General features: G+C 56.7%; 2 protein-coding genes across 5 annotated transcripts in view; one reads left to right on the top strand and one right to left on the bottom strand.

Moving 5' to 3' along the window:
- Positions 1-2329: 2329 nt before the first annotated feature.
- On the top strand, positions 2330-23491 carry ELAC2 (elaC ribonuclease Z 2). The gene is made up of 24 exons (XM_045797207.2): positions 2330-2626; positions 3185-3235; positions 3373-3443; positions 4212-4276; positions 6487-6544; positions 7247-7315; positions 7914-8021; positions 8974-9032; positions 11283-11341; positions 11445-11517; positions 12056-12168; positions 13599-13694; positions 14579-14717; positions 14795-14880; positions 16525-16643; positions 17697-17793; positions 19263-19401; positions 19753-19791; positions 19908-20017; positions 20486-20585; positions 20657-20777; positions 20917-20995; positions 21535-21679; positions 22278-23491. The coding sequence occupies exons 1-24, from the start codon at positions 2394-2396 to the stop codon at positions 22512-22514; spliced, it is 2466 nt and encodes an 821-aa protein (XP_045653163.1). The 5' UTR covers positions 2330-2393; the 3' UTR covers positions 22515-23491.
- ARHGAP44 (Rho GTPase activating protein 44) overlaps positions 23460-25743 on the bottom strand; it is a 164582-nt gene continuing 162298 nt past the window's right edge. For 3 of the 4 annotated variants that reach the window (XM_045797209.2, XM_087867630.1, XM_087867631.1), the window contains one exon: positions 23460-24929. In XM_045797209.2, coding sequence (XP_045653165.2) covers positions 24790-24929 — 140 coding nt within the window. In that variant the 3' untranslated portion in view covers positions 23460-24789. The remainder of the gene's footprint in view (positions 24930-25743) is intronic. The other variant, XM_087867629.1, reaches the window with a different exon arrangement.

Here is a 25743-nt window from a genome sequence, read left to right as displayed (position 1 = left end):
TTCAAATATATAGTATTGTTTATTACAGTCGCTATGCTGCGCATTAGCCCCAGAACTTATAATGGACTTTGTACCCTTTGACCACCTTCATCCCCCACCCCTGGGTAACCACCAACCTACTGTTTCTAGTTCAATTCGTTTTAAATTCCACCTGTAACTGAGATTATACAGTACGTCTTTTTCTGACTTACTGCACTTAGCATAATGCCCTCGAGTTCCATCCACGATGTTGCAAATCCTTGTTGGCCGAGTGAATAATATTACACTGGATATATGCAATAATTATAAATGATAAATATGCTACATATTATTGCATAAATATATACAAACCTGTATATGATACAATTATAAGTATATACTTACACAGAGATATACATACATATCTCACGTTTTGTTTATCCATTCACCCAACAATGGACACTCAGGTTGTTTCCATGTCCTGGTTACTGTGAACAATGCTGCAGTGAACATGGGGTGCCTAGATCTCTTCAAGACCATGAATGCATGACCTTTGGATACAGGCCCAGAAGTGGGGATTGCTGGATCCTACGGTTCTATTTTTATTTTATTTTTTTAAAGGAACCGCCGTATCATTTTCCCAAGAGGCTGCACCAGGTTAGATTCCCACTAACCACGCACAAGACTCCCTTTTCTCCATATCCTCGCCAACACTTGTTTTGTCTTTTTGATGAAACCATCCTAACAGGTGTGAGGTGGTATCTTGTGGTCTCCATCTGTATTTTCCTGATTAGTGATGTTCGGCACCTTTTCACGCACTTCTTGGCCATTTGTATGTTTTACTCAAGAAAAACGTGTATCCCTTTGCCCATCTTTAAATTGATTTTTTTTTTTTTTTTGCTATTGAGTTGTACTTCCTGATGGATTTTGTATATTAACCCTTTATTGGACACATGATTTGCAAATCTTATTCTGTAGGTTGTCTTTTTCATTTTGCGGATCTAGTACTGTTATTTTTAAAGATTTTATTTGGGAGAACGAGCACGGGGTGAGGGGGTGGCGGCACACAGCAGATGCAGGGGGAGAAGCAGGCTCCCTGCTCAGCAAGGAGCCTGATGTGGGGCTTGATCCCAGGGACTCCGGGATCATGATTTGAGCTGAAGTCAGACGCTTAACCAACTGAGCCACCCAGGTGCCCCTGTTGTTTTTTGAATACTTGTGGGGATGGTAGTGCCATCGTGCTTTCTCTGTTGAAGCCCTCCACAGGTGACAGCAGCCTAGGCGATATTTTCCTGATCCTTGCCAGCAAGGTTACTCCAAGTACAGAACCTATTTTTACATAGTTGTGCACTAACCTTCCACGAGCCAATGTTACGTTTGGGTGGAGCTTCCGGGTAAATCAACCTCCCTGTTTCAGGGTGCTCCTTGTATCTCTTTAACTGAGATCTCGCTCAGGGAGAAATCCTCATCAGGTCTGGAAAGGACAGTAAGTCCTTTCCTGCTCTTCAAAGGGCTTGTCCTGGGGCATTAACCCAACGACGTCCCCCGTCAGCCACCTCTTAGCCACAGTCGGGTCGTTTCAATATATTTTACGTGGCTTGAAGCCTTTTACTTCCCTTTTATTTTTGCTACGCATTTACTAGGTGCCTCTTTCGTACCACTGCCACTGAAAGCACTTTCAAGATGTTATCGGGTGCTTTAATTATAAAGACCTTAAAGCATAGTTACTGTTAATACCGCCCCACTTGACAGATAAGGAAACTGAGGCTCACAGGTCAAGACCACCCAATTAATAAACGAACCAAGGCTCTCTTGCTCCAGAGCCTGTTCTCTTAAGCCTGTTTTTGTCTTTCTTTCCCAAAGATCGAAAAAACCATCATTTGAAGCCTGCATTCACGCTAATCACACCTGAAATAAAATTAGTGAACGTTCCCATGCCAACTCTCTCTATAACCCACCTCCTCACACTTCATCCTAACCGCCACCACAAGTAAGAACAAACCAAAGCTCCAAGGGCTGACTCGCGCGGCGGGACAGATCACAATCGGTGGAGACAGGGCTCGACCGCCGTCCGCGCGCCTCGAAATCCCCGAAATCAGCTCGCCTGCCAGGACTGCTCTTTCCGGCTCTGCGCTCCCGGAAGTCCCGCCCCAAGCGAGGGGGGGTTTCCGGAAAGAATCCTCGCCGGGGAATGCCGGAAGGAGGCAAGGGGCGAGGCCGTCCGGGGCGCTCTAGCCTGCCTCAACTCTATGGCTGTCGCCAATTGACAAGCCGCGAGGGGCAAGGCTCCTCTCTATTGGACGCGCGGCCTCGCGTAGGCGGGCAACTCAGCTCACGGCGCGCTGATTGGCTGGGCCCGCCACGCGCGGCGGAGGGGCGGGGCGTGGGGGCACGAGGAGCCGGGTGACCGGGTGCGTTGGGAAGGAGGCTGGTGCATGTGGGCTCTTCGTTCAGTGCTGCTGTTGCGATCCGCGGCCGGGCGCGCCATGTCGCAGGGACCCGCCCGCCGCCAGCGGCCGCCCAAGGACCCGCTGCGGCACCTGCGCACGCGGGAGAAGCGCGGCGCCTCGTGGGAGCCCGGGGGCCCGAACACCGTGTACCTGCAGGTGGTGGCGGCCGGCGGCCGGGATGTGGGCGCGGCGCTCTACGTGTTCTCGGAGTACAACCGGTCAGTGCACCGCGCCCGCCCCGCGTGCTGCGCGCCGGGGTCCCCCACGCGTCACCCGTGTGGGATTCTGCTGCAGCCGACCCTGGCCGGTCGGGGGTGGGTGGGTGGGAGATCCCTGATGCCTTACATTCCACGCCGGTGGAGTTCCCGGGAGCCCCGGAAGAGCCCCAGACTTGGGGGTGAGCGTCCTCTTTTCAGCCTGGGGATCCCGAGGCCCCGCTTGGCACACTTTGAGCCGCACTCCCTCCCGGGCGCCCGCAGACCGGGACCTCGTGGTTGGCCTCTGGGGTATCAGGTCAGGTGAGGAGGTGATGGGGGAAAGGACCCACCTTGCCCCAGCACCAGCCTGTTACCAGTTCCCCAGCCCCCTGCTGGCCTCTCCCGGGGAGGGTTCACAAGCAGCAGCCTCATGCCAGAAATGCAGCCTGCTAGCAACACAATGTCGGTTTTTTGGGTGTTTTTTTGTTCTCTGCAGTGTACAATAAAGCATCTAAAACCGCGGCACAAATTTTACAGAGTCACATCTTCTGAGTATCTTGCCTGATGTTTGTCCCGTAGGTACCTCTTCAACTGTGGAGAAGGCGTCCAGAGGCTAATGCAGGAGCACAAGTGAGTCAACCATTTTCTTTTGGGGCGGAGATGCTCATGGGGCTTCAAAGCCCCGGTGAGAGACGGGAGTGTTCTTAAAGCCGAAAAGAGAGTCCCTAGTCATCCTGTTCTGTCCTCAAATGTTTTGTCATTTTTAGGTTGAAGGTGGCTCGTTTGGATAACATATTCCTGACCCGAATGCACTGGTGTAATGTGGGGGGGTTGTGTGGTAAGTATATTCTTTCTGAGGTCAGAGGCTGGAGGGAAGTCTCTGGGATCTTAGCCTGCCTTGTTCTTTTTTTTTTTTTTTTTTTTCCTCCTCCGATCTTCCAAGGCCAGGGGAGCTGGAATTCTTTCTACGCTTGCCCTGTCAGCCACAGCTTGGAAACCTGTGACTCAAAAGGACAGATTTGAACAGGAATGCTGCTTCCAAGCATTGTCATCCACTCTGTTTATTGAGTTGCTGGACTGGAGATACGTGCCCGTAAACTGGAGGGTATAGTGGGTGATGGTTACAGGACACACACACACCGCTGAGATTCTCGGCAGCCACACACGGATACCCACTCCCCGGATTACCCCATTATTCATGTCCGCCAACCAGGAAGGTCAAGATTGTGTCGCTGTCAAAGTGCACAAGCTTTGTGACATGGATAGGAAGGCGTGCAGGGCTGAGCCCATCCCGTTCTCAGAGCTGAGCCCCTGCAGGGCAAGGCAGTGAGGTGCCTAGGCCGCAGAACATAAGGGCGTCCTTTCATTCGGTGAGATTTTGCATCCCGGGTCCCAGTCTCAGCCCTGCCCATTCTGGAGGCATCTGAGGAATATCTGGTGTCCCCTGCACCTCCAGCAGGAGTCACTTCTGCCCAGGGCCTGTGATCACTGTGCAGGAGCAGGAATGAGGACAAGCAGAGACAGAGCTGGTGAAGTAAGGAGGAGGCCTCCTGGTGGCAGCTACAGGGCATGGTGATGAGACAGCGGATGTTCTTTCTCCTTCCAGGCATGATTCTTACCTTAAAGGAAACCGGGCTCCCGAAGTGTGTGCTTTCTGGACCCCCACAACTGGTGAGTCCCTCCTGACTCAGGTCTCAGAGCCGGCCCCTCCTTTTTTTGTGTTTCTGTTTCTGCACATTCATCTTTGGCCCTCCAGAATTAAGGGATGGTGGAGCCTTTCAAGTTAAAGAGACCTGAGTCCAAAGCCAGAGTAACTGTACGACCTTGCACGAGTTCCTTTACCTCGTAGAGCCTCAGTCTATTCATCTGTGAGACGGCTGTGAATTCTGTGAAGTTGCTAAGGATTATGCGAAATACACATAAGAAACACCAGACCAACTTACTGCATGTTGGGCACCACGAGGCCCACAGGGAATGTTAGCATTTATTTTTATTACATTTCAGACCTCTTCATACCTTCAGACCAGCTTCTGAACATTGTTGAGAAGCTCTGTGCACATTGTTAGCCCTGTTGGCTGACAGTTCCTTTCCCAGTTCGTAAGATGAAAGGCGGGGCGCCTGGGGGCCTCAGTCGGTGAAGCATCTGCCTTTGGCTCAGGTTATGATCCTGGGGTCCTGGGATCGAGTCCTGCATTGGACTCCCTGCTCAGCAGGGAGTCTGCTTCTCTCTCTGTCTCTCAAATAAATAAATAATATCTTTAAAAAAAAAAAAACGTGAAAGGTAACCAGTCACCAAGTCCTGTTAATTCTGTCTCCAAAATAGTGCCTCAGATCCAGCCATTTGTCTCCTCCTTAAAGCCTTCCTTATCTGCTGTCTCCTGCCCCTGTCCACTGTGACAGCTGCACACCCCCACACAGTGGCCAGAGGGGCCTCTCTGGGGCACACGTGTAGGCGCCTCACACCCAGAACCCTCGGGGCTTCTCTGCAGTGCCCCACAAACACCGTTATCGGGCCTGCGAGCCCTCTGGGCCTTGGCCCTTGCCTGCCCTCGGCATCTGTCTCTGGTCTCAGGTCTCCCGGCAGGAGCTCCATGGGCCGCTCTCGGCTCATCCCTGAAGCCCCCTCCCATCCCAGGGCTTTGCTTCTGAGCCTTCAGGGCTCCACTGGAAGGACGTGCACCCAGGATCCCGCCTGACTCTCCAGACAGGTGGCGCCCCGGCCCCTGTGTGTCTCCAGTTTCTTGCAGATCCTTAGCACAACGGCTGCCAGCCGCTTGTCTGTGCTCATCTGTTTCTGTTCTTTCGCCACTGGATTTTGCATTTCACGAGGGCGGGGACCTTGTCCCCTGCTCACTGCTGAACCCTTGGCACCTACCACAGAGTGGACACTCCGTAAATATTTGTGTAAAGGCGGTTCGAAGTACTAACGTTCATGTTGATGCCTTTTTTTTTTTTTTTAAGATGTATTTATAGGGGCGCCTGGGTGGCACAGCGATTAAGCATCTGCCTTCGGCTCAGGGCGTGATCCGCGCGTTATGGGATCGAGCCCCACATCAGGCTCCTCTGCTATGAGCCTGCTTCTTCCTCTCCCACTCCCCCTACTTGTGTTCCCTCTCTCGCTGGCTGTCTCTATCTCTGTCAAATAAATAAATAAAAAATCTTTAAAAAAAAAAAAGATGTATTTATAGCCGTGAGGTGTTCGATGTTTGTTGCCTGGTGGTAGTCATTTTGCAGTATAGACTTAAATCGTCCTCTTGTGCAGCTTAGACTTAATATTATGTGTCAGTTACATCTCAAAGCTGGTGGGGGGACAAAATTAACTTTTTTAAAGTTTTGTGGTTTTTTTTTTTTTTTTAAAGATTTTTATATATTTATTAGCACAAGCAGGGGGAAGGGCAGAGGCAGAGGGAGACGGAGGCTCCCTGCTGAACAGGGAGCCCAACGTGGGGCTTGACCCCGGGACCCTGGAATCATGACCTGAGCCAAAAGGAGATGCTTAACTGACTGAGCCACCCAGGTGCCCCCATCTGCTAACTTTTTAAAAAAAAAGAAAGTACAATAAAATACTGATTTTTTTTTCCCTTGATGAGTACTTTTAAAGATTTTACTCATTTTAGAGAGCGCGTGGGTGAGTGGGGGAAGGGAGGGGCAGAGGGAGAGAGAAACCTCAAGAAGACTCCCCGCTGGGCACAGAGCCCAACGCAGGGTGGGATCTCACGACCCTGAGATCACGACCTGAGCCGAAATCGAGTCGGACACTCAACCGACCGAGCCACCCAGGCGCCCCTATGTTGATGCGTCTTGATAAATCTCGTGTGCTGCTGTGTTCCTGTGTTCTGCGTTTGTACAACCATAACTGCTTCTTTCTTTGTCTTTTGTAGGAAAAATACCTAGAAGCTATCAAGATATTTTCTGGTCCATTGAAAGGAATAGACCTGGGTATGTTCCTGAGTCTGACTCGTAATCGGCCATCTCTTTCCCATATATGCCCCAGTCTCCCAAACTAGAATCCATAAAACTTGGGACTCCATTAAACCTTAAAACCAAATGCTTCATTACTGAGGTGGATTTAGAAAACAGTGCCTGTTGCAATTTCTGTGCCCCCACATCCCGTCCCCAAACGTAGGCGAGAGATGGTTCTCAGCCACATTGCTCCGGCTGTGCTGGGAGGCACGCGGCCTCTTCCTGCGGGGAGGCCTAGCCCAGGAGGCCAGCAGGGCCCCTTCCTGAAGGCCGTGTGCCTCCCCGGCTTGTCAAGGCACCTCTTCAATTAGGAATGCTAATATTTTATTTCAGAGTGAATTCTGGTTCTTCCAGTTGAGACGGTAGATTCCCTGGCCTCACAATGCTGTGTGTTAACTTACGCCTCTTAAATTTGAGAATTGGTTTCTTTTTTAAATTATAACAGGTAGTGATCATAATATGTTTTTTTATTTAGCATAGTAAATATTAACAGCTGGCAAAAATATATGGGTGCTTCTTTCCTAAAAATTGTCATTTATTCAGAGATTCTGGCTTTAGTATAGATTCCCAGCAGCATTCCAAGGTAAACCAGTTGCTTGTGGTCGGAGATCTGGAAAGCTCCTTTTCCCCCAGCGTGTCCGTCCACGGCAGTCACTGTCCTTGGTCTTTCTCACACAGCTGTGCGGCCCCACTCGGCACCAGAATACAAGGATGAGACCATGACCGTCTTCCAGATCCCCATATACAGTGAGCGCACAAGTCCCGTCTCCTAGCAGGAGGGAGGGCTGCAGGTCCAGGCGAGGAAAATGTGGGGAAAAGATAGAAACTGCTGGAATATTGGCTCTGTGTACCCAGTTTTATGTTCTGAACATGATTAGGAAATTCAGCTGAGGAATTAACACATGGTTCCTGCCCTTGGGGAGCTTTCAGTCTTCTAGACACGTTTAACTCCTAGGTAACGATCGTGGTTCTACTTTGGGATGTTACATAATTAAGTATAGTGTCAGAAAGTAGATGGTTCTCAGATGTGCACATTTATTGCTTGGGGTTTGTTTGCCACAGATGTAAGTACCCCTTTGGAGAGAGGATGCTGGAGAGGTTTCCACTGGTAAACTTTCCCATAAATACTAGTTTCCCATAAATACTAGTTTCCACTGGTAAACTTTCCCATAAATACTAGCTGAGAGAAGTGTTGTGAGCAGGTCAGAAGGGGGACAGGTAACTAGTTGTGGTTGAAGGCAGGCTGCCTCAGTGGCACTCTGCTTCTGACTCGTGGGAACAGCGGGGCCCTGGCCGTGAGCACGCCTCCATGGCGTGGGGTTTGATGGTTTTCCCCACCAACCAGGTGAGCAGAAGCGTGGAGAAGACTGGCCATCTCCGAGTCCGGAACGACTCAGTCCAGGGCGGTCTTCGGATTCCGGAGCCGCTGAAAACGAGCAGCACCTTCTGGACGGTAATCCTGTTAACACAGAACAGCGTACCTGGCCAGAGAATGGTTATCTTAATCTGCTGCCCCTTCCTGTGCCACGTTGGCACGGTTACCATAAGAAGCCTGTGTGTCAAACTGGTCCGTCCTCCTCGGCGTGCTTGGGACTTGGCCCCGGGGGAGAGTGGGGTGGGTTGCCGGGAAGCTGGCAGTACGGAGCTCTGTGGCTGACCCCCAACCCCCGGCCCTGGCTGGGCCCCAGACTTTGTGTCCGCTTTCTCCGGAGGAGAGCAGGGTCTGGCAGACTGGTTCATATGGAGGCTTCCACCCTGTTCATCAACGCAAAGTAATTTTTCATGAATCCAGAAAACTGCTGAGCCGGCCAGTCGGGTCAGTGAGCAGAACGGCCCCTTTGCTGCCAGGACAGCCTGCTGAGAAACAGAGCTCAAATACCCAGCTTAGATGTGCTGGGGGACTGGGACCCCTTCAGGGGGCTGTGGTCCGGCGTCGGGCAGGGCTGATCTGCTCCTCTTCCTGCCTGGGTCGTGTCTGGTGACTGAGAAGGGGCTGACCCCGGGAGCCGTCCTCCCTGCGATGGACCTACGCCCCGTTTTCTCTGCAGCCTCGTTGGCTTTTGTGGTGTTTCACATATGCTTGTTTGTAAAGCACATCACAAACTTATTTTTTCTCCCTCTTCCACATCTGGGTAAAATGTATCTTTTTTTCTTTTTTACGTCTCACGAGTCAGTTCTTAAGTTTTTCCGGTTTGCGTTCTCCATCCACTCCGACCTCGGGCGCGAGTAGGAGAGAGAACAGGGCTGCTGGGGAAGGACACCAGTGTCTGCTCTGACCTTTGCATGGGACCGCCACGTCCGTTTAATTTGGCACGAAGCCGAATTAGACTTCAGATGATCGTCGGCCTGTGAAGCCCGTGAACCCTCCCGTTTGCCCTGTTACAATCAGATTTGTTTTTCCTCAGGTATTGGCCAGAAAAAGAGCGGCAGGGACCCCTCCTTGGTTGTAGCTTTTGTCTGTAAGGTAAGCAGGCGCCACTGCGGTGGGCCTTCAGCAAGCATGTGACGGGACCCTCGGTGAGCTCTCGTCCAGTGACTCAAAGCTAGCGGCTCCTGAGTCCCCGGGTTATGTTGGCGCGCGATTGGCCATGTTGCACGGGAGCAATAAAGACAGCCTAGTTTGCCTTCAGGGGAATCGGGCCTTCATTCAGACCCCTCCAGCTCTGTTTTACTCTGTATCCTTCGACTGTAGCTGTTCAGCCAGTAGCATTGGGCTCGTTTTAACGTTGGCTAGCATTCCCAGAGGCCGGTGTCCACAGATCTGACGTCAGTCCCCTTCTACGAAAATTCTGTTACCGTAGAGTGTTTTAAAAATGTGACGGATGCTAGTTCTAATAGGGCTTTGCGCTAAAAGCCGGTGCCCTGCAGCAAACGCTTTCGTCCGCCGTAAGGCTGCACGTTGTGTTTTTGTGGGCAGTGATGACTTTTTGAGCAGTAACGTTGACTTTTAAAATATGTTCGTAGTTCTTATCCAAATGATCACCCCCCCAGGGAAAGCTCTTCCGGAAGGTCAGCAATAATCCTCATTAGCTGCGAGAACGTTGTCAGTATCAGGAGAATGTTATCAGTATCACGTTACCGCATTTCAGTAGTAGTTTTTATAAAAGTGAAGGACGGTTTGTTGATAGGCTTGTTCCCTGTGTATTTCTGAGTTTTTAGGCCGCAAAATAATTTTTCAAGTAGGTTTCTCTGGTCATCTGTAATTGTATTAGGTCCCTCCCGCCGTCCTCGGTAGAGGCCATGGGATGTGCTGGAATGGGCTGTGTGTGCTGGGCCACGCACCCCTGTAAACCCTGGCTGTTCCCGGACCGCTGTTCCCGAGGCTACGGGCCGCAGGCAACGGCCCTGGCCCTTCTGTCCCTCCTTTGTTGTTCGCTGCCCCTTCTGAGAGCTGCTCTCACGGGTCAGCCTGTGGGCCCTTGTCCCTCTTCTAGGCAACGTGCTGCTGCTCACTGCAGGGTTTGGAAGGCAGTAAAGCTGAGCGAGTCCAAGTTCCAGGGGCTCAGAGAAAAGAGGCCCAGCATGTGAGGGCCTGAGATGCAGACAGTCCTCTGCTAGGAGAGCACAGGCTTCAGACAGCTGTCTGCCAGCTCGGGGCCTCAGGGGACTGCGTTCTGCTTCTCCTCTGTGTTCTGCACACCCCGCACCCTCGGGTGGGAACAGTTTCTCGTGGGTTAAGCTCAGCTTATCATAGAGGGAGGGGTATCGCCTGCCTTAGGTGTGCGAGTCCCTGGGAAACGTTAGAGCACTCGGTTTCCATCCTGAAACCCATCTGGGTCTGTGGAGGCAATGGTCACAACAGGCCTTTCTCATGTCATCATCTAAAGGTGTCATCCGAGCTAATTATCTTCACATTATACGCACACACTAAAGCTGTAATCCCTCCTCTAGGATAGCGTTTGCCAAGCCAGGAAATTCTAGAATCCTAGTAAGGCTTGAGGATCCAAATCGGAGACTTTGCCCTAAGAGTAATTTCCTTTTAAAAAAAGACCTAAGGAAGAAAAGGAAAATCAAGTGTAATTCAGTACTGAAAGATTTATTAACATTTTATGCACTTTGATTTTTTTAATTCCATATGAAATAAGTAGATCCCAAAAAATGTACACATGTTTAATAAGCACAGAATGACGATTATGAGGTCTTGTGGCAGGGTTGTCATCTGCCCTCTAACGCAGTAAGAGTGTGTCGAGGATTTTTCGTTACAACTTTTCTCCAGGGTAAAAGCAGTGCCGTGTCGCAGGTTCGTGAAAACCACCCGTGAAAGACCGTCCACGCTTTTATGACCCTGCCCCTGTCACTGTAGTATTGTGTCCTACAGGGATTTGCGTGATCGGGTCTGTCAGACCAAGTGCCGGTCACGTTCCGTTAGCACTTACACGCGGAGTGCAAGACGGGGGAACACAGGTGCTTGTCCTCAAGGACACGTGAAGGAGCCTTTTTGTTTGGGAAATGCATCGCGTTTTATTAAATGATAACAAGTTAACGTGGGGAAATAACGCCCCGTGTTTTAAGTCCTTCAGCTTCTAGTCCTAAAGTATTCCAGAATAGGTGACTTCTTCGGAAGACGGCTTGGAATATAGCGTACTTCGCCTCTACCCGAGGGGAAGGTGACATGAGAGTAAAACCGGAAAGGTGCGCTTGGACAGAGGTTGATCAAAGCCAGGCTTCCTCCTCCTCCCTCCCTGAGGTGGCGTTTCTGTTCTCTTTGTCACAGCTTCACGTGAAGAAGGGAAACTTCCTGGTGCTCAAAGCCAAGGAGCTGGGCCTGCCAGTGTGAGTGTAGGCGGGGGGACGACTGCGGGGCTGTTAGGGCGGGGGGGGGGCACCCGTGTCCCTGCCACACCCCATCTCACGGACAGCTGGCCCCTTCTTTCAGCGGGACAGCTGCCATCGCTCCCATCATTGCTGCCGTCAAGGACGGGAAGAGCGTCACTTATGAGGGCAGAGAGGTGAGACGGCCTGTTTCCGTGATGTCCTGGCAGTGAAGGCTGGCGCCTGGAACACGGGTCCAGACCTCACCTTTGAGGGCAGTGGAGCAGCTCGGATTTCCTTCACCAGGCCAAGCAATACAACAGGGTCTCTTATCCGGACCTGTCCCGCTTATCCATGCCGGCTGCGTTTGGCTGTATCCGCAGTGTCTACTTAGGATTTGCGGGTCCTCCCCCTAACGGGATGGATGCTTTCCCCTGTCCTGGAGCTCCGAGCATTGTCTAGCAACAGACCCCTGGGGGTGGATTTGGGGCCCCTGGCCCCAGACCAGAGGGCACCCTGAATGTCCCGCCTGGCTTCACGGCCACACTGGCTTTGAAACGCCCTCCGCAAGCCGGCCGCCGGGGCATACGGGGCGTGGGTGGTGAGCCTCACGTTGGTTTTGTGCTTGTTCAGGGGGATTAGGTAAGGTGGGCTGCTGACTTGAAGGCCATTCAGTGTGTCTGCCGAGCTGTGACTCTGCCCCGGGAGAGAATCGTGACCCCAGTGATTTTGCAGATTTTGCCTGAAGAGATCTGTAGTCCTCCAGATCCTGGCCTTGCTTTTGTTGTGGTAGAATGTCCCGACGAAGGATTCATTCAACCCATCTGTGAGAACGCCACCTTCAAGAGGTAATGAGAGCTCTGGGGGTGGGGGGAGCCCGGCCGGCATCGACGGGGTGTCAGGGTGTCTGCCTGACCCGTGGCCGCTCCTGGCACGGAGCCGTGGCTGCGGAAGCCCACGCTTGAGTTCCAGCCTCCTGCTGGTGGGCTTTGTGCGCGCAGCCTTGGAAGTGAAATTAGAAAGCATCGAAAGCCAGAGACCACTTGCAGCCTAGAAAACCAGTGGCCAGTTAGCGTGCTAAGCCTGGACAAATCCTAGGACTTTCTTCAGTTCTAATGAATACCCCAGTCGTTATTTGGGTTATTTTTTTTTACCCAAGTAAGTTTTCTTCGCTTGCCTGTGTTGGATCTGTGTAGGCGGCTCTGACGTGTGTGGGGGCGTCTCGGTCGAGGGTCCTTGTTAAGCGACAGAACCTCCGTCTGGGCACACCTTTGGTCTGCTCTTCTCAGGTCCCCGTGCCGTTCCCTCCCATCGCCCGAGAACATGGACTCATTGGCGGCATGGCAGCTTCGATCCTGGGAAGCTGTGCCCCCCCCATGTCATTGTTTTCATTTCTCTCCCATTCTTAATGGTTTATTCTATCTGTAATTTTCCTGTCCCTAGTTCTTATTTATGTTTTGCACCTCATGTTTTATTCTGCTTATCACAGCGGATCTTTTTCGGGCATCTGTAGGGCTTTTCAGTTAGCGTTGGAAGCTCTTCCCGAGATGGACTTCATTCTCACTGGGTGAATCCGGGTGACATATGGTGGCTCAGGCTTTGTGCTGTCATCAGGTCGTGGGCAGCAAAGCCGCGTTGAGTCGCTGTGAGCTGAGGGGCGTGTGTGCTGACGCGATGCTGTCAGGTGTAACTGCACGACCCGTGAACTCCCGGGTCTGCACGCGGGGCGGCAGGGAGGGGTCAGAAGAAAGTACTGCACGTGTATATATATATTTTTAAATGGGAACTGGAAGGAAACACCTCAGCGTTGTAAGTAAGTGACAACTCTAGACGGTGGAAGTACAGACGGTTTTATTTCTCCATGCCCGTGGCTCGGGTCTGCTGGAAGGCAGACGTTAAGGTGGGACTGCGGGTGCCTGAGTTCACGGGGGAAGGTCCTGTGAAAGGCCGGGAGAGCTTGGGTCCTGCTCCGCACGTCAGAGCCCTGTGCCCCGAGGCGGAGGTGGCAGGAGGAGGCTCAGCTCTGAGTGAGGAGGCCTGGGGGGGTGGTGGCGGCAGCCCCAGAGCCTCGGACTAGAGGAATCCCAGGTCGGTGCCCTGCCGGCTCAGGCACCTCTAGGAGCAGCCCCGGCACAGCCTGGCCTGGGCGTGGAGGCCATGGGTCACTGCAGTCCCCAAGAGCAGGCCGCACGCTGCCCTGCCTGCCCGGTCACTGTTTGTGAAGGTCCTGGGTTTGCATCACCGGACAAAGCGCAACCCCGCTCCTCCCTTCCACCAGGTACCAAGGAAATGCCGATGCCCCCGTGGCGCTGGTGGCTCACATGGCCCCAGAGTGTGTGCTTGAGGACCCCAGATACCAGCAGTGGATGGAGAGGTAGGACGCACTTCCATCTGTCCTTCCCCTCGCACCTGGAGTTCTCCCTCCCCTTGGTCGTTGGGGGCTCCCTGCCCTCCCTGAGCTGGGGGAACGGCCAGCTGTAGCACTGGCGCAGAGCCGCCGCTAGGTGGCGCGCTGCGCGCACGTCCCGCTTCCACCGTCCACACTCGGCCTCTGAAGAAGTACTTACCTCTCCATGGTCCCCTCTCGAGTGTAGAGTAACAGCCTCAGTTTAGGGAGTGACGGGGCGCGGGGGGGAGGGGGTTGTTGATGACTCTGCATCTCATTCCATCTCCTCCCCTCTTCCTGCAAGGCTGAGGTCTACCAACGTTTAGTAACTGGAGAAGAGGTCACCCTGCCTTTCTTCGGGGCCCCATTGGTCAAGCTCAGCCCCCCAGGGGAGGGAGTGTTTGAGCTGAACTCGGAGCACATGGTGCCTGGTGCTGTTCCAGCCTCCCCTCCTGCTCTTCCCAGGCGCCTGCTCCGCTCCTTCCTCATGAGCCCTGCAGGCTCTGCTCTTCGGCCTCCTTTGCCTGCCCTCCCTGGAGGGCCCGGGTCCTAACGGTCCCCTTACAATGCCTCCTTTTCTTCCGCCCGTACTCCACTTCGTTCGCAGTCCCTGGCTGGAGGCTCCTGACCTCGCAGCCTTCTGGGTTCTTCTGGGGCTCCTTCCAGCACCCCCCGAGGCGCTTCGGTTTGGAGAGGGCAGTGGACTTGGAGGCAGTAGACTCCTGTGGGACTGTGTCGGCCGGTCTTTCTGGAGCCGCCAGTTGGTCTCTCTGGACCCTTCCCTCTACCATCTTTGCTCCTGGTGTTGCCACTACCCCTTCGGTGGGAGTCCCCCTGAAGGACGCTGTGAGCGCACCGTCATCTTTCCATAGGTTTGGGCCCGCCACCCAGCACCTGGTCCTGAACGAGAGCTGCTCGTCGGTCCACAATCTCCGCAGCCACAAGATCCAGACGCAGCTCAGCCTTATTCACCCCACCATCTTCCCCCCGCTCACCGCCCCCCGCTGCCAGGTAGCGTCCCCCGCGGGCCCCTGGCCTGGCCCCTCGCCTGTTCTTTCTCTCCACCGAGCGCGATTTGTGTCTTCCAGGAGGAACACGCCGCCTTCCCTGTGCCCACAGTGCGGGGCGAATGTCTCCTCAAGTATCAGCTCCGTCCGCGGAGGGAGTGGCAGAGGTCTGTGCGACTCTGAGCTAATGGAAGGGTCTAGATCGGGGGTTGCCAAGCCCTTCTTGGGAAGGGCCAGGCGGTCAGTTCAGCCTGAACGGGCCATGCGGTGTGTGTCCTGGGTGTTGAACTCTGCCCCTGCCACGGACGGGGCCTCGACCACTAGTAAATGCACTGGTGCGGCTGAGTTCCTGAGCAAAAGCGGCCCCCAGAGGCTGCTGTGGTCGGGCTGAGGCAGGAAGAAGAGGCCACTGATGATTCTTTCCTGAACGTGTTTTCCCTCCCGGTAACAGTGATACACGCCTGTTGTTTTACAACAAAGAACATGAGCGTTTGACGGGAAAGATTAGTCACCCGTAATCCCATCCTTCGAGATAAGAGATAACGATTGTTAACGTTTTTTTTTAATTGGAACACGTGGGGAATACATCTTTTGGTAAGAGTGTGTGTGGGTCCGTGGCCTGACAGGTCCATCTTTTCCTGAGTCCTTACGTAGCCTTCAGGAACGAGACTTATGGGTACCCCCCAGAGGGATGTCTGCTCATTTTAGACGTTTCTAGGTGCTTTTAATGAAGCGTTCAATGTTTCTTGTGTGTAAGAATGTGAGTGGAACTCTGTCCCCTTGGGCGATTCTTAGATGTGGGATTACTGGGTCGTGGTGTGACCCGTTCTGAGGCCCTCGGTAACGTCCAGAAAGGCTCTGCCCGGGGACGGTGCGGCCAGTAACCCCTCCACTTGGTTCATGTGTCCGACCTGCATCCTGAACAGGTGGAAGCTTCCTGTGCACTGCCTTGTGTCCGTGTTAGTTGTAGCCGGACGAGCAGGGTCTGGTGTTGGGTTTTCTGAGAGACCACGCGGTCATGTGACGGGCCCACAGACGAGGGCGTGGGATTTCGGGGTTTGCCGTCAGCAGCTGCGCGGGCGGTTTGCAAACCTTGAAGAATGAGCCTGGCGATACCCAGATTCCCCTTCACCGGGCAGAGTGCACATCCCGGGCCTCCTGCGTTAGAATCCGGGGAGCCGGGCCTGGCCTCGCCCCGTGAGCTCCGGGGTGAGCCTAGCGCCCAGTCAGAGTGAAGAGCCTAGCGCCCAGTCTGAGGCTGGCCTCTTGGTGTGGCTGGGAGCAGCCACGTCGTAGCATCGGGGCCTTGCTAGAAATGCAGCCCCAGGTTCCACCCCCAGGTGCCAGATCAGGTTCTCGGGGGGTGAGCTGTGTCCACGTTCGTGTGGGAGCCGCTGCTGTCGGGCTGTGCTGGTCAGCTAGGACCGCTTGACCCTGCTCCCCTCCCTTCCTCTGGCTCCCAGGGGACATTAGGCCACGTCTGGAGACATCTGTAGTTGTTACAGTCTGGCAGGGGGTGGGAGTGCTGGTGGCACCCGGTGGGCGGAAGTCAGGACCCTGCTGGACGTCAGTATTGCCAGGGACGTCAGACTTTGAGCTGAGATGTCCAGAGGGGCTGAAGCTATTTAGAACGTGCTTCGAGAACCCCGCTTCAGTGAGAAGGGTTCCACATAGCAGGAGAACAGGACTGCCGTTTTGATTTGGACAACTTTCCACAGATTGTACCCATAAGTTGGTTCTGGATATCCAGACCGGTGTCTGCTTGAGGCCACGCGCCTGCTTTGGTCACTGAGATGCTGTCCTCCCTGCAGGGATGCCGTTATTGTCTGCAATCCCGATGAATTCATAGCCGAGGCCTTGGAGCTCCCCAATTTCCAGGAAAGCGTGCAGGAATACCGGGAGGCCACGAAGGATGTCCCAGCCTCAGCAGGTGAGCGGATGACCACAGAGCCGCCTTCCTCTGCTGGCCGCTGCCCTCCTGTGGGTGTTTTCAAAGTGCCAAGGAGAATGACCGCCTGGCACCAACTAACCAGGTCTAGTTCCATAACCCAGTGCTGCTTTATTCTCTAAAGACACCCGTGCCTGCCTGCCTACCCTCCCCACCAAGACCATTTCCATCCGAACATTGGGCGATGGCGACCGGCCCTTAGGTAGCAGGCAGGCACCGTGTGCCACGGCCCTGGGAGCTCCTGCAAGACCCGGAAAGAACTTTGTGCCGGGCCTCCACTGACTTGGGATCTGGTCCTGGCTTGGCTACTAGGGAGCCACGGCAGATCTGGCCACGTCACCCACCTTGCTGGGCTCTTGTCGCCCCATCAGGAAAAGTCATTAGGGGGAGCTTGGGGACCTCTGCTCCGGTAGCTGGTTTTTCTAGCATGCTTTTCAGCGAATGCCAGAAGCCGAGCACGCCGGACTAGAAAGCGGCGGGCATTAATGCAGCCAGATGGTCTTTCCCCCGATGGCAGGTTCTCCGGGGAAGTCCGCCTGGGCTGGTGTAGAGCCTTCCCTCTCACGGAAGGGACACAGGAGAGCTCCCCAGACTCTGGTCCTGACTCTGCCCCTTCCCCTCTGCATCTGTTTGGACCCCTGTAAAGCCGGGGATCCCCCCCAGCAGGGCAGTTATGGTCCCCGCAGGAAGAACAGGTCTGGTGGTGAGGGCTGGATGCCAGGTGGACGCCAGCCCCTTGAGCCCCTCGAGGTAAATGATTTGTAGCCCGAAGACGTGCCCTTTGTGACGTAGCGGACGAAGAGCAGGTCTCTGGAGGGAAAGGCTGCGGGGTTATGCTCTGCCTTCTGGATAACCCCGTACCCACAAACAGCCCCAGCCGCCCCTGCCCCCAGAGGAGGAGGTCCTTACAGAAGGACCCCTACCAGGTGGGAGCCCCAGCCCCTCCTGGGGGGCTGGACTTACTCCTCTCATGGCTGAATGCTGGCTCGCTTCTGACCCAAAGAAATGGACCCTTTTACATGTGTTTTTCCACAGAGGAAGCTAAACAGTATCCAGAAATCGTCTTCCTCGGAACAGGCTCTGCCATCCCGATGAAGATTCGAAACGTCAGTGCCACACTTGTCAACATAAGGTACTGCTGCTGTCCCAGGAGATGTCCATCCACGGGGGGCACACGCGTCCCGCCCCCCACGCCCCCCCACCCAGGCTAATTTGAAGATGTAGCCGTATAAACGTGTGTAAGCTTGTCACCTTGGCCCGAGCGTCCGGAAGAGGAGTCATGGGTGTTAACGCCTTTAATCGGTTCTGACCTGTTCTGTCTGTCGATAAAAACAGCCGGCTCTGCTGTAGGCCACGCACCTTGCTGAGAGATGATCTCCCTGAATTTTCACATTAATTCTACGAAGTCATGACTGCCCATCTCCTTGATTCCTAAACTAACCTTCCAAGAGGTCACCAGTTCCCACAGCTGGTCAGGGCCGGATCCGGAGTGTGAGCTGGTGTCTACACTGCTGGCTGGGCCGTGCCCTAACTGGTGACTGCCGGTGCGGGGGACACTGCTGGGTGGGTGTGTTGGGTCTCCAGTTCGGCCCGCGCTGGGTAGGTTTTGGTGATTCTCTTGGGTTTGCCTGGTGTCCGGCTTTGAAATTTCGCTTTGTCACCTTGGATGCTGGCGGCGGAGGGCCACCATCCGGCTAACGCGCTCTCGCACCCGGCACTCAGAAGTGCACCCCCCGCCCCCTGCCCCCAGCAGACATACGCCAGCTGGGACACACTCCCACTGCTGAGGAGATGCAGTAAAGCGGCCCGGCAGGCCCGGCCTATCCCTGGGCACTGAGGGGCGCAGTGGAGGGGGCTTCTCTGGGAACCCCGAGGGGCCCTCCAGCCTGCCACAGTCGGTCCGAAGGTGCTGCTCCCTGGCTGACCTTGCGCAACGCAGTCTGTCCCCAGAAGGTCGCTGTCTGGACTCGGAGGCTTGTCCCTGGAGCCCGGGCACAGCGCTCCCTGTCTGGTGGCTCCTCCCAGAGGAGGACGAGGGCCTGCGGGAGACTCCCCTCACTCTGTAGAGCCTAGGCTCTGAGACGGGCCATCGGGATCAAAGCAGCCTGAGCCCGGCTCACTGGCAGCAGCGGGGCCTTGCTGGGTCACCCCCTGCAGGGGCAGCTGCAGCCCCTCCCACACCAGCTGGGAGGCGGCGGGGCTGAGGTGGCCAGAGTCCTTGCCAGGGGCAGCGGGTGCAGGGCACCCAGATCTCCCATGCACACACGGTGCCTGCCGCGGGGTCACCGATGGGCATCGCCACGTCCAGTTTAAATAATCAGAGGCGCGTCCTTAGGGCTAGGTGGTTTTGCCTTCCCGTTCCCCAAACTGGGTGCCGGCGTCTGTGGCTCTGGGGACTGCATACGTTCAGGGCTTCCAGAGTTTCGTGGCTAATGAGTCCCTTCGTGTAATGAGCTCGGGCATCCGAAATGGCCTTCGTGTTTGGAGAGGTTCTGGAAGACGTGGGATGCACACAGCTGCTGCTTCCTCTTCTCCCTGAAACGCAAACCCTCCAGACCTCAAAGCCTCGCCCGGCGGCGTGACTGTCGCTCTCGTCCATAGCCCCGACAGGTCCCTGCTCCTGGACTGTGGCGAAGGCACGTTCGGGCAGCTGTGTCGTCACTACGGAGACGAGGTGGACAGGGTCCTGGGCACCCTCGCTGCCGTGTTCGTGTCCCACCTGCACGCGGATCACCACACAGTGAGCCCCCCCCCACCCCGCACCTTTCCTCCTGTTCCTCCCAGACAGGCCGGCTTTCCCTCTCGCTGGTGCAGTCGCTCTGCGGGGGAGCCGCTGTGTCCCTCCGTTCGTCCCGCTGTCCCGCAGCACCAAGGCTTTGGCCTTCACCTGGCTGGCCTGCTCGGAGGGGACCTTAGCCAGAGACAGGATGCCAGCTGGGTCCCCGGCCCCTGCCCCAGTCACACCGCCCACAGCAGTGTTGGGGAATGGCAGCTGATGGGGGCGGGGGGAGGACTCCAGAACCCGGATGCCGGGCAGAGAGCCGACTTCGGCCGTGGCTGACATGTGTCCCTATCTCCCCGCCCCCCCCAGGGCTTGCTGAATATTCTGCTGCAGAGAGAACGGGCTCTGGTGAGTGTGGCCCTCCAGCCATTTGAGTTCAGTGGCTTGCACGTCCGCAGCCCCCCCTCCTGCGCCTTGGAGCCGTTCCTGTCGCTGACTCTGCGGCTCCGGTGCCCTTGTCTCAGGCGTCCCTGGGGAAGCCGTGTCCCCCGCTGTTAGTGGTCGCCCCGACCCAGCTCAAGGCCTGGCTCCAGCTGTACCACAACCAGTGCCAGCAACTGCTGCAGCACGTGAGGTGAGCCCCAACCCCAATGTCGCCCCTCAGCCTTGCCCAGCCAGGCCCTGGGGGACGGGGGCGGGAAGGAGCGTTGCGACTCCAGGGCAGAAACCAGTGGCTGCTGCCCGTGGTCGTACCCGTCTCTTCTCCGCCCTCTTTGCGGTTCTGCCCTGGTTTGCAGATTTTCATGAAACTACTCGGGCCCGAGTGCCCAAGTAGCGTCCCAGGAGGGGGGTCCGTCCGTCTGCCTGGGTCTGCAGGGCGGGCCTTCCCCAGCCCCCGCCACAGGCAGCGCCCGCCCGCCACGGCCCTTGCCACGGCCTGGGGGGCATGGTTTGGCTTTTTAATTGACTCCTCTTTCCTCTTAGTGATAGATTTGAGTTTCTTTATGATGAGTTTGGGGTTCTCCGGCCAGACACCTGAACTTTGAATCACATTAAAATGTTTTTTTCACGTTTGCTGTTTAATCGTTGTGTGTCCTCGCAGCCTGATTCCCGCCAAGTGCCTTCAGAAAGGAGCGGAGGTCTCCAGCCCCGCGGTTGAACGGCTGATTGGTTCGCTGCTGGCAGCGTGTGAGCTGGAAGAGGTAAGGGGGCGCCCGCAGGCGGGGAGGGCGACGGGGAGCACGGCTGCACAGCCGCTCGCCTGCCCCTGCAGTTTCAGACCTGCCTGGTCCGGCACTGTAAGCACGCTTTCGGCTGCGCACTGGTCCACGCGTCCGGCTGGAAAGTGGTCTATTCCGGGGACACCATGCCCTGCGAGGCTCTGGTCCAGATGGGTGAGTAGAGGCAGCGGACCACCGCTAGGTCATCCGCGTCCACACAAGGCACCGGGCTGGGGGAGCGAGCGGGAGGACCCCGGGCCCAGCACTGGTCAGGCGGGGGACTCCATTCCACGGTCCGTGCTCATTACTCTAGGGAAGGACGCCACCCTCCTGATACATGAGGCCACACTGGAAGACGGCCTGGAGGAGGAGGCCGTGGAAAAGACACACAGGTAGGGGAGAGCCCTGAGCCACGGTCACCCACTCCCCCCCCCCCCCCCCCGGTGACACTCGGAGCAGCCCCATGACAGCCCCACAGGGACACACTGTGTTCTCTGGTGACAGTGACAGCAGGCCGGCCTGCTTCCCGCCAAGGCTGCGGGGTTTCTGTGTCTGCTCCGCAGCGCCATCTGGGCACGGTGCTAGCCGGGTGGCTTTCCGGGGGTACTGCAGATGCCCCAGCATCAGCTGTCAGCCACGCCAGGGACCTGCCAGGGGGATGGAGGCCCCGGGGCCGATCTCGGGTTTTGCTGGCACAAGAGCGTTCCCCTGAGGGAGGAGCCCCCTGCCTATTCCCTGCTGCCCTCGCGGATGGGTGGTGTGACCGCCAGTGCTCGGCTGGGCCCCATCTGGGCACGTGAGCGAAGAACCTGGCCCTTAGGAGAGCCTGTGTGGGCGAGAGAGGCGGCCTTCCTGGGGTACGCGAGGGAAAGTGGGGGCTGGGCTCTTCATGCGCCGGGGCACCAGCCTCACGTAGCCCGTGTGTGGGCAGCACGACCTCCCAGGCGATTGGCGTGGGCGTGCAGATGAACGCGGGCTTTACCATGCTGAACCACTTCAGCCAGCGCTACGCCAAGGTGCCTCTCTTCAGCCCCGACTTCAACGAGAAAGTGGGGATTGCCTTTGACCACATGAAGGTCAGTGCCATGTGGGCCGGGGCGGGGTGGAGACCACGCTCCCTACGGCGGCGTGCTCGGCCGAGGGCAGGAGGGGTCTGTCTGTCCCCCTAGCGTGGCTGGCACCAGCTGGGAGGGCGGGGCCCACCTGCTCCAGGGCCTTCGGGACAGACTTGAGTCTCGGGGTACTGGAAGTGACTGGGGGACTCAGGCCCGGCCATTCCCCCGGCCAGGTGACTTGTGCCTCAGCACCTGCTTGGGGAGACGGGTATGCTCCCCTCTTCTGGTGGGGAAGCCAGCCTTGCCCCTCCGGCCTCCCTGAATGGGGGTGGGGCCCGGGTTTGCCTCTGAGGAGCCTGATTCTCAGAGGCTAGACTGCCTCTCTTTTCCGGAGGCCCATTCAGTTTTGCCCCCTAAGCCAGGAGTGGGGTGTCGGTGCCCCTTTCTGGAGAGGGCTTCCTCCCTCTCTCCCTGGCCTCGTCCCTGTTTTCCACTACGGTCCGCTGACGCAAAGGGGGGCAAGGAGGGAGCCGGCACCTGCCCTGGGAGCAGAGGGCTCCCTCCATGCAGCTCCTGCCTGGCCCCGGATCCCCGTCCTGACTCAGGGCTTGCCTTCCAGGTCTGCTTCGGGGACCTCCTGACGGTGCCCAAGTTGATGGCCCCGCTGAAAGCCCTGTTCGCTGGTGACATCGAGGAGATGGAGGGGCGCAGGGAGAAGCGGGAGGTGCGGCTGGCGCGGGCGGCCTTGATGTCCAGGGAGCAGGCGGCCGGCCCCGAGGACAGGGCGCCGCTGCAGAAACGGGCCCTTGCGGAGCCGCCTCCGAGCCCACAGAGCAAGAAGGTCAGGGCCCAGTGAGGGACCCTGGACTCAGAAGGCTGGTGTCCCCTGCACGGCACGGCGCGGGCCCCCCCTCCCCCACCGGCTTGGTGGGAGCCGGAGGGCTCTGCTCAACCAGGAGGCACTGGCGCGTAGTGGGCTGTGCGCGCAGGTCTCGCCCGGGGCCCCTGCACAGGGACGGCCCCATTGGATGCCTCTGACGGCCGGTGCCCCGCACGCCTTGGGACGTGAGCCTGCTGGATGGAAGAACGGGGACAACTGGAATTTGGTACGAACCCATTTTTAAAGAAGTCACATGGAAAAATGGAGTGCCCATGCCTGCTCCGGCCAAGTTACTCCCTCCGCACACCTGAGGCCAGCCAGGGCCCGCAACGCTGGGTCGTGGACAGGACTCCAGGAATAGTCTTTGCAAAGACAGAACACAATAGAGGCTGCTGGGAACCTGAGTGCTTTGCTTCGTCCCGATGCCGCCTCCGTCTCCCTGCCAAGCTGCGCTGCCCGGTACCTAGTGGGACCTGCGAGCCAGCTCTGACCGCGGCGAGGACCCAGGGAGCCGCCACCCCCGCTCTAGCCTAGCTTCTGCCTGTGTCAAGCCATGCCAGCTGGGCCCGGACGGCGGCTCAGGAAAACGCAAGTCTTCCAGGGGAAGATGAGAGACCACGGCTGTGCTGTGCTTCGCCCCACGGCGAGAACGAGACGGAGACTCCCTCCCTGCCCTCAGAGAGCTGAGAGAGCGTACGTCGAGCTGGCTCTCTTGCCCTCCTTTGGGATTTAACAACACTGAGGTTAGTGCTTAATCTGGTATTTGTGAGAACACAGAGCTTTAAAAGCTCAGGTGATTTGGAAGAGACAGACCGAGCATTTAGCCTTGCCCAGCCCGACCTCCCGCGTCCTTCTGGGGCGCCCCTGCACGGTGGCGTGTCCCCACCCAGCTTATTAGCAACACAAGAAGATAGGCCACGCTCAGGGATAATAAATCTATTTTAATAACATTACTTTCAACAACTATTTGTACATGTATTTAAAGGTAACTTTCGACCCCTGGGCTCCATTACAAACTGGGTACAGACCTGTCCTTGCCAGGAAGTGAGCAAAGCTGTTAACATCAAAAGTTGGCAAATCCCCCCCTACGGGACGGGTTATTTTACACTGTGTTGGGAAAAATAACTAAGCCTTTAAATTTCTCATTGTACACCTATACATTGGTTTAGTTTGAATGGCTCAAATTAAACAAATATAGATTTCATATATACAAATATTATATCATGTATAGGTATATCGTATCTATTTTAAAAGGATAAACTTGGAAAGTGTGACTTGGCATGCATGACCGGAATTTGTGTCTCGCTCCCTTAATCCCGAAGTGTGACTGGGCTCCCCGAGGGGGAAGGGAGGGGTGATGAGCCACGGCTGAGCAAAGCGGGCCACGCTGCAGGGCCGGTGGCACCAGCCTCGTGTCCCTGCGGGCCGCCTTCCCGTCCTCCACGTGCTCTGGGTAACAGATTTATTGCTAGTCCCTGTGGCTGCCCGGAGGAAGAGGCAGGCTCCTGGCCCCCGAGCTGAGCGCTGAGCCGGGCGCCTCTGGGAGCCTGTGGGGCTGGAATTACTGTCAGACAGACAGTGGACGGTGCTGGGGGGTGGGGGGCGGGAGCCATCTCTGGGCTGGCGGGACACCCTCGGGATCACCTTTCTAAATGAAGTATAAAACGAGAAGGGCGGGACGGGAGCTCTCCATCACATGGTTGGGGGAAAAAAATCGTTAGAAGCCATTGACTTTAGAGCCCTCGCAGTAAGGGCTGCCTGAAAGATTTTTACACGGGCTGGCCCCCTCCCCCGACTTGTGCAGCAGGCAAAGGTCAGTGCCAGGCCTTCTAGATTCCAGAACTCGTGCGCTGTAGGGGAGCCCCCCTCCCCCCCGTAGCCACGAGCTGTCAGAGCCCAGGCGGCAGCTGCAGGTGGATCCAGGCACCCCGACCGTCCTGCGCGCACCGCCCCCCCACCCTGCACCCACAAAGGACCTTTCTGACACGGAAGCCTTTGGGCGGAGGGGGTGCCCGCTCGGCCTGGAGGCTGAAAGTGGATCAAAAGAGGCACAAAGTCAAAAGGCAAAGATCAAACAAAAGGCCAGAGCCACCACCTGGAGGGAACGAAGTCTGCACCCACGCGGGCACGCAGGCGGGAGGTGAGCGCGGTCTGCACAACTCCGGCCTGGCCAGCCCAGGGGCGCGCCGGGGCGGGGCGGTGTGTGGTGGGCGGGGCCAGGTATGTACACGCGGGGAGGGGCGGGCGCGGGTCAGAGGGCGGTGCTCTCAGACTCCTCCTCCGAGTCCCTCTTCTCGGTCACCGAGTGTCGCCGCGCATGCTCCAGGGGGCTCAGGCGGAGCGGCGGCCCGAGCTCTACGTGGATGGAGGGGATGTCGAAGTGGACGAGATCTGCAAGGCGGCAGAGAGAGGCAGCTGAGAGCGGCGGACGGGGAGGTGGGCGCTGGGGCACGGGGCTGGCGGAGGCAGCCTGCTGCAGGGCCGAGTTGCGGTTGGGCGGCTCTGCTCCCGCTCCAGGAGCACGCATGACCAAGCACCCCCATCCCGTCCCGCCAGGGAGGTTCAAGGAGGAGCGCTAGAACAGCTCCTGGGCCACGTCCTCTGCACCCCCTCCAGCTCTATTCCCGGTGGGGAGCCTGCTTTCAGGGCGCGGGCCTCAGGAACGGAGGGTAGGAGGCAGTGGAAAATCACCCCATTCTGCCAAGTCCGTGAACCACCGGGGGAATCCGGAGATGGTGCCCTCGCCCTAAGACCTGAGACAGACCTTTCTCGTGGCTGCTGGAGGCAGGCGGAGGGCCTCCCCTCGGAGGGAAACCCCACCTCTCAGCACCGGGGCAGCTGCTCCCCTCCTAGTCGGTCCTTACTGCAGGCACTGAGCGGTCATTCTTTCTGGGAGATGGTTAGGAAGATTGTGCCCGAGGTAAAAGAGCTCAGCATCTGGCACTCTGGACTTCTGCCATTCCTTAGAGCTGGCGGCTCGGTGCAGGCAGGCCCCCAGAGGAGGCCAAGGGGTGCGGGAGGCTGAGCCTGTGGACCCTAGAACAACCAAGGACCCTGACGCTGTCACCCCCTCCTGGGCCTGCCTCGTTTCTGGCCCCACGTAGCCTTGCCAACATCATCCTGAGCCCAGACGACAGGGGAGGGGTTCCCAGAACAGGGGCAGCCCTGGGCCAGCCTGGGGTCGGGGAGGGTGGGCTGGTTTTAG

Source organism: Ursus americanus, chromosome 14 (assembly GCF_024610735.1).
Source record: "Ursus americanus isolate L20-20 chromosome 14, mUrsAme1.1.p, whole genome shotgun sequence".
In the NCBI taxonomy this organism is placed as follows: domain Eukaryota; kingdom Metazoa; phylum Chordata; class Mammalia; order Carnivora; family Ursidae; genus Ursus; species Ursus americanus.
The sequence above is the reverse complement of the archived record's forward strand: the minus strand, read 5'-3'. Positions and strand labels throughout refer to the sequence as shown.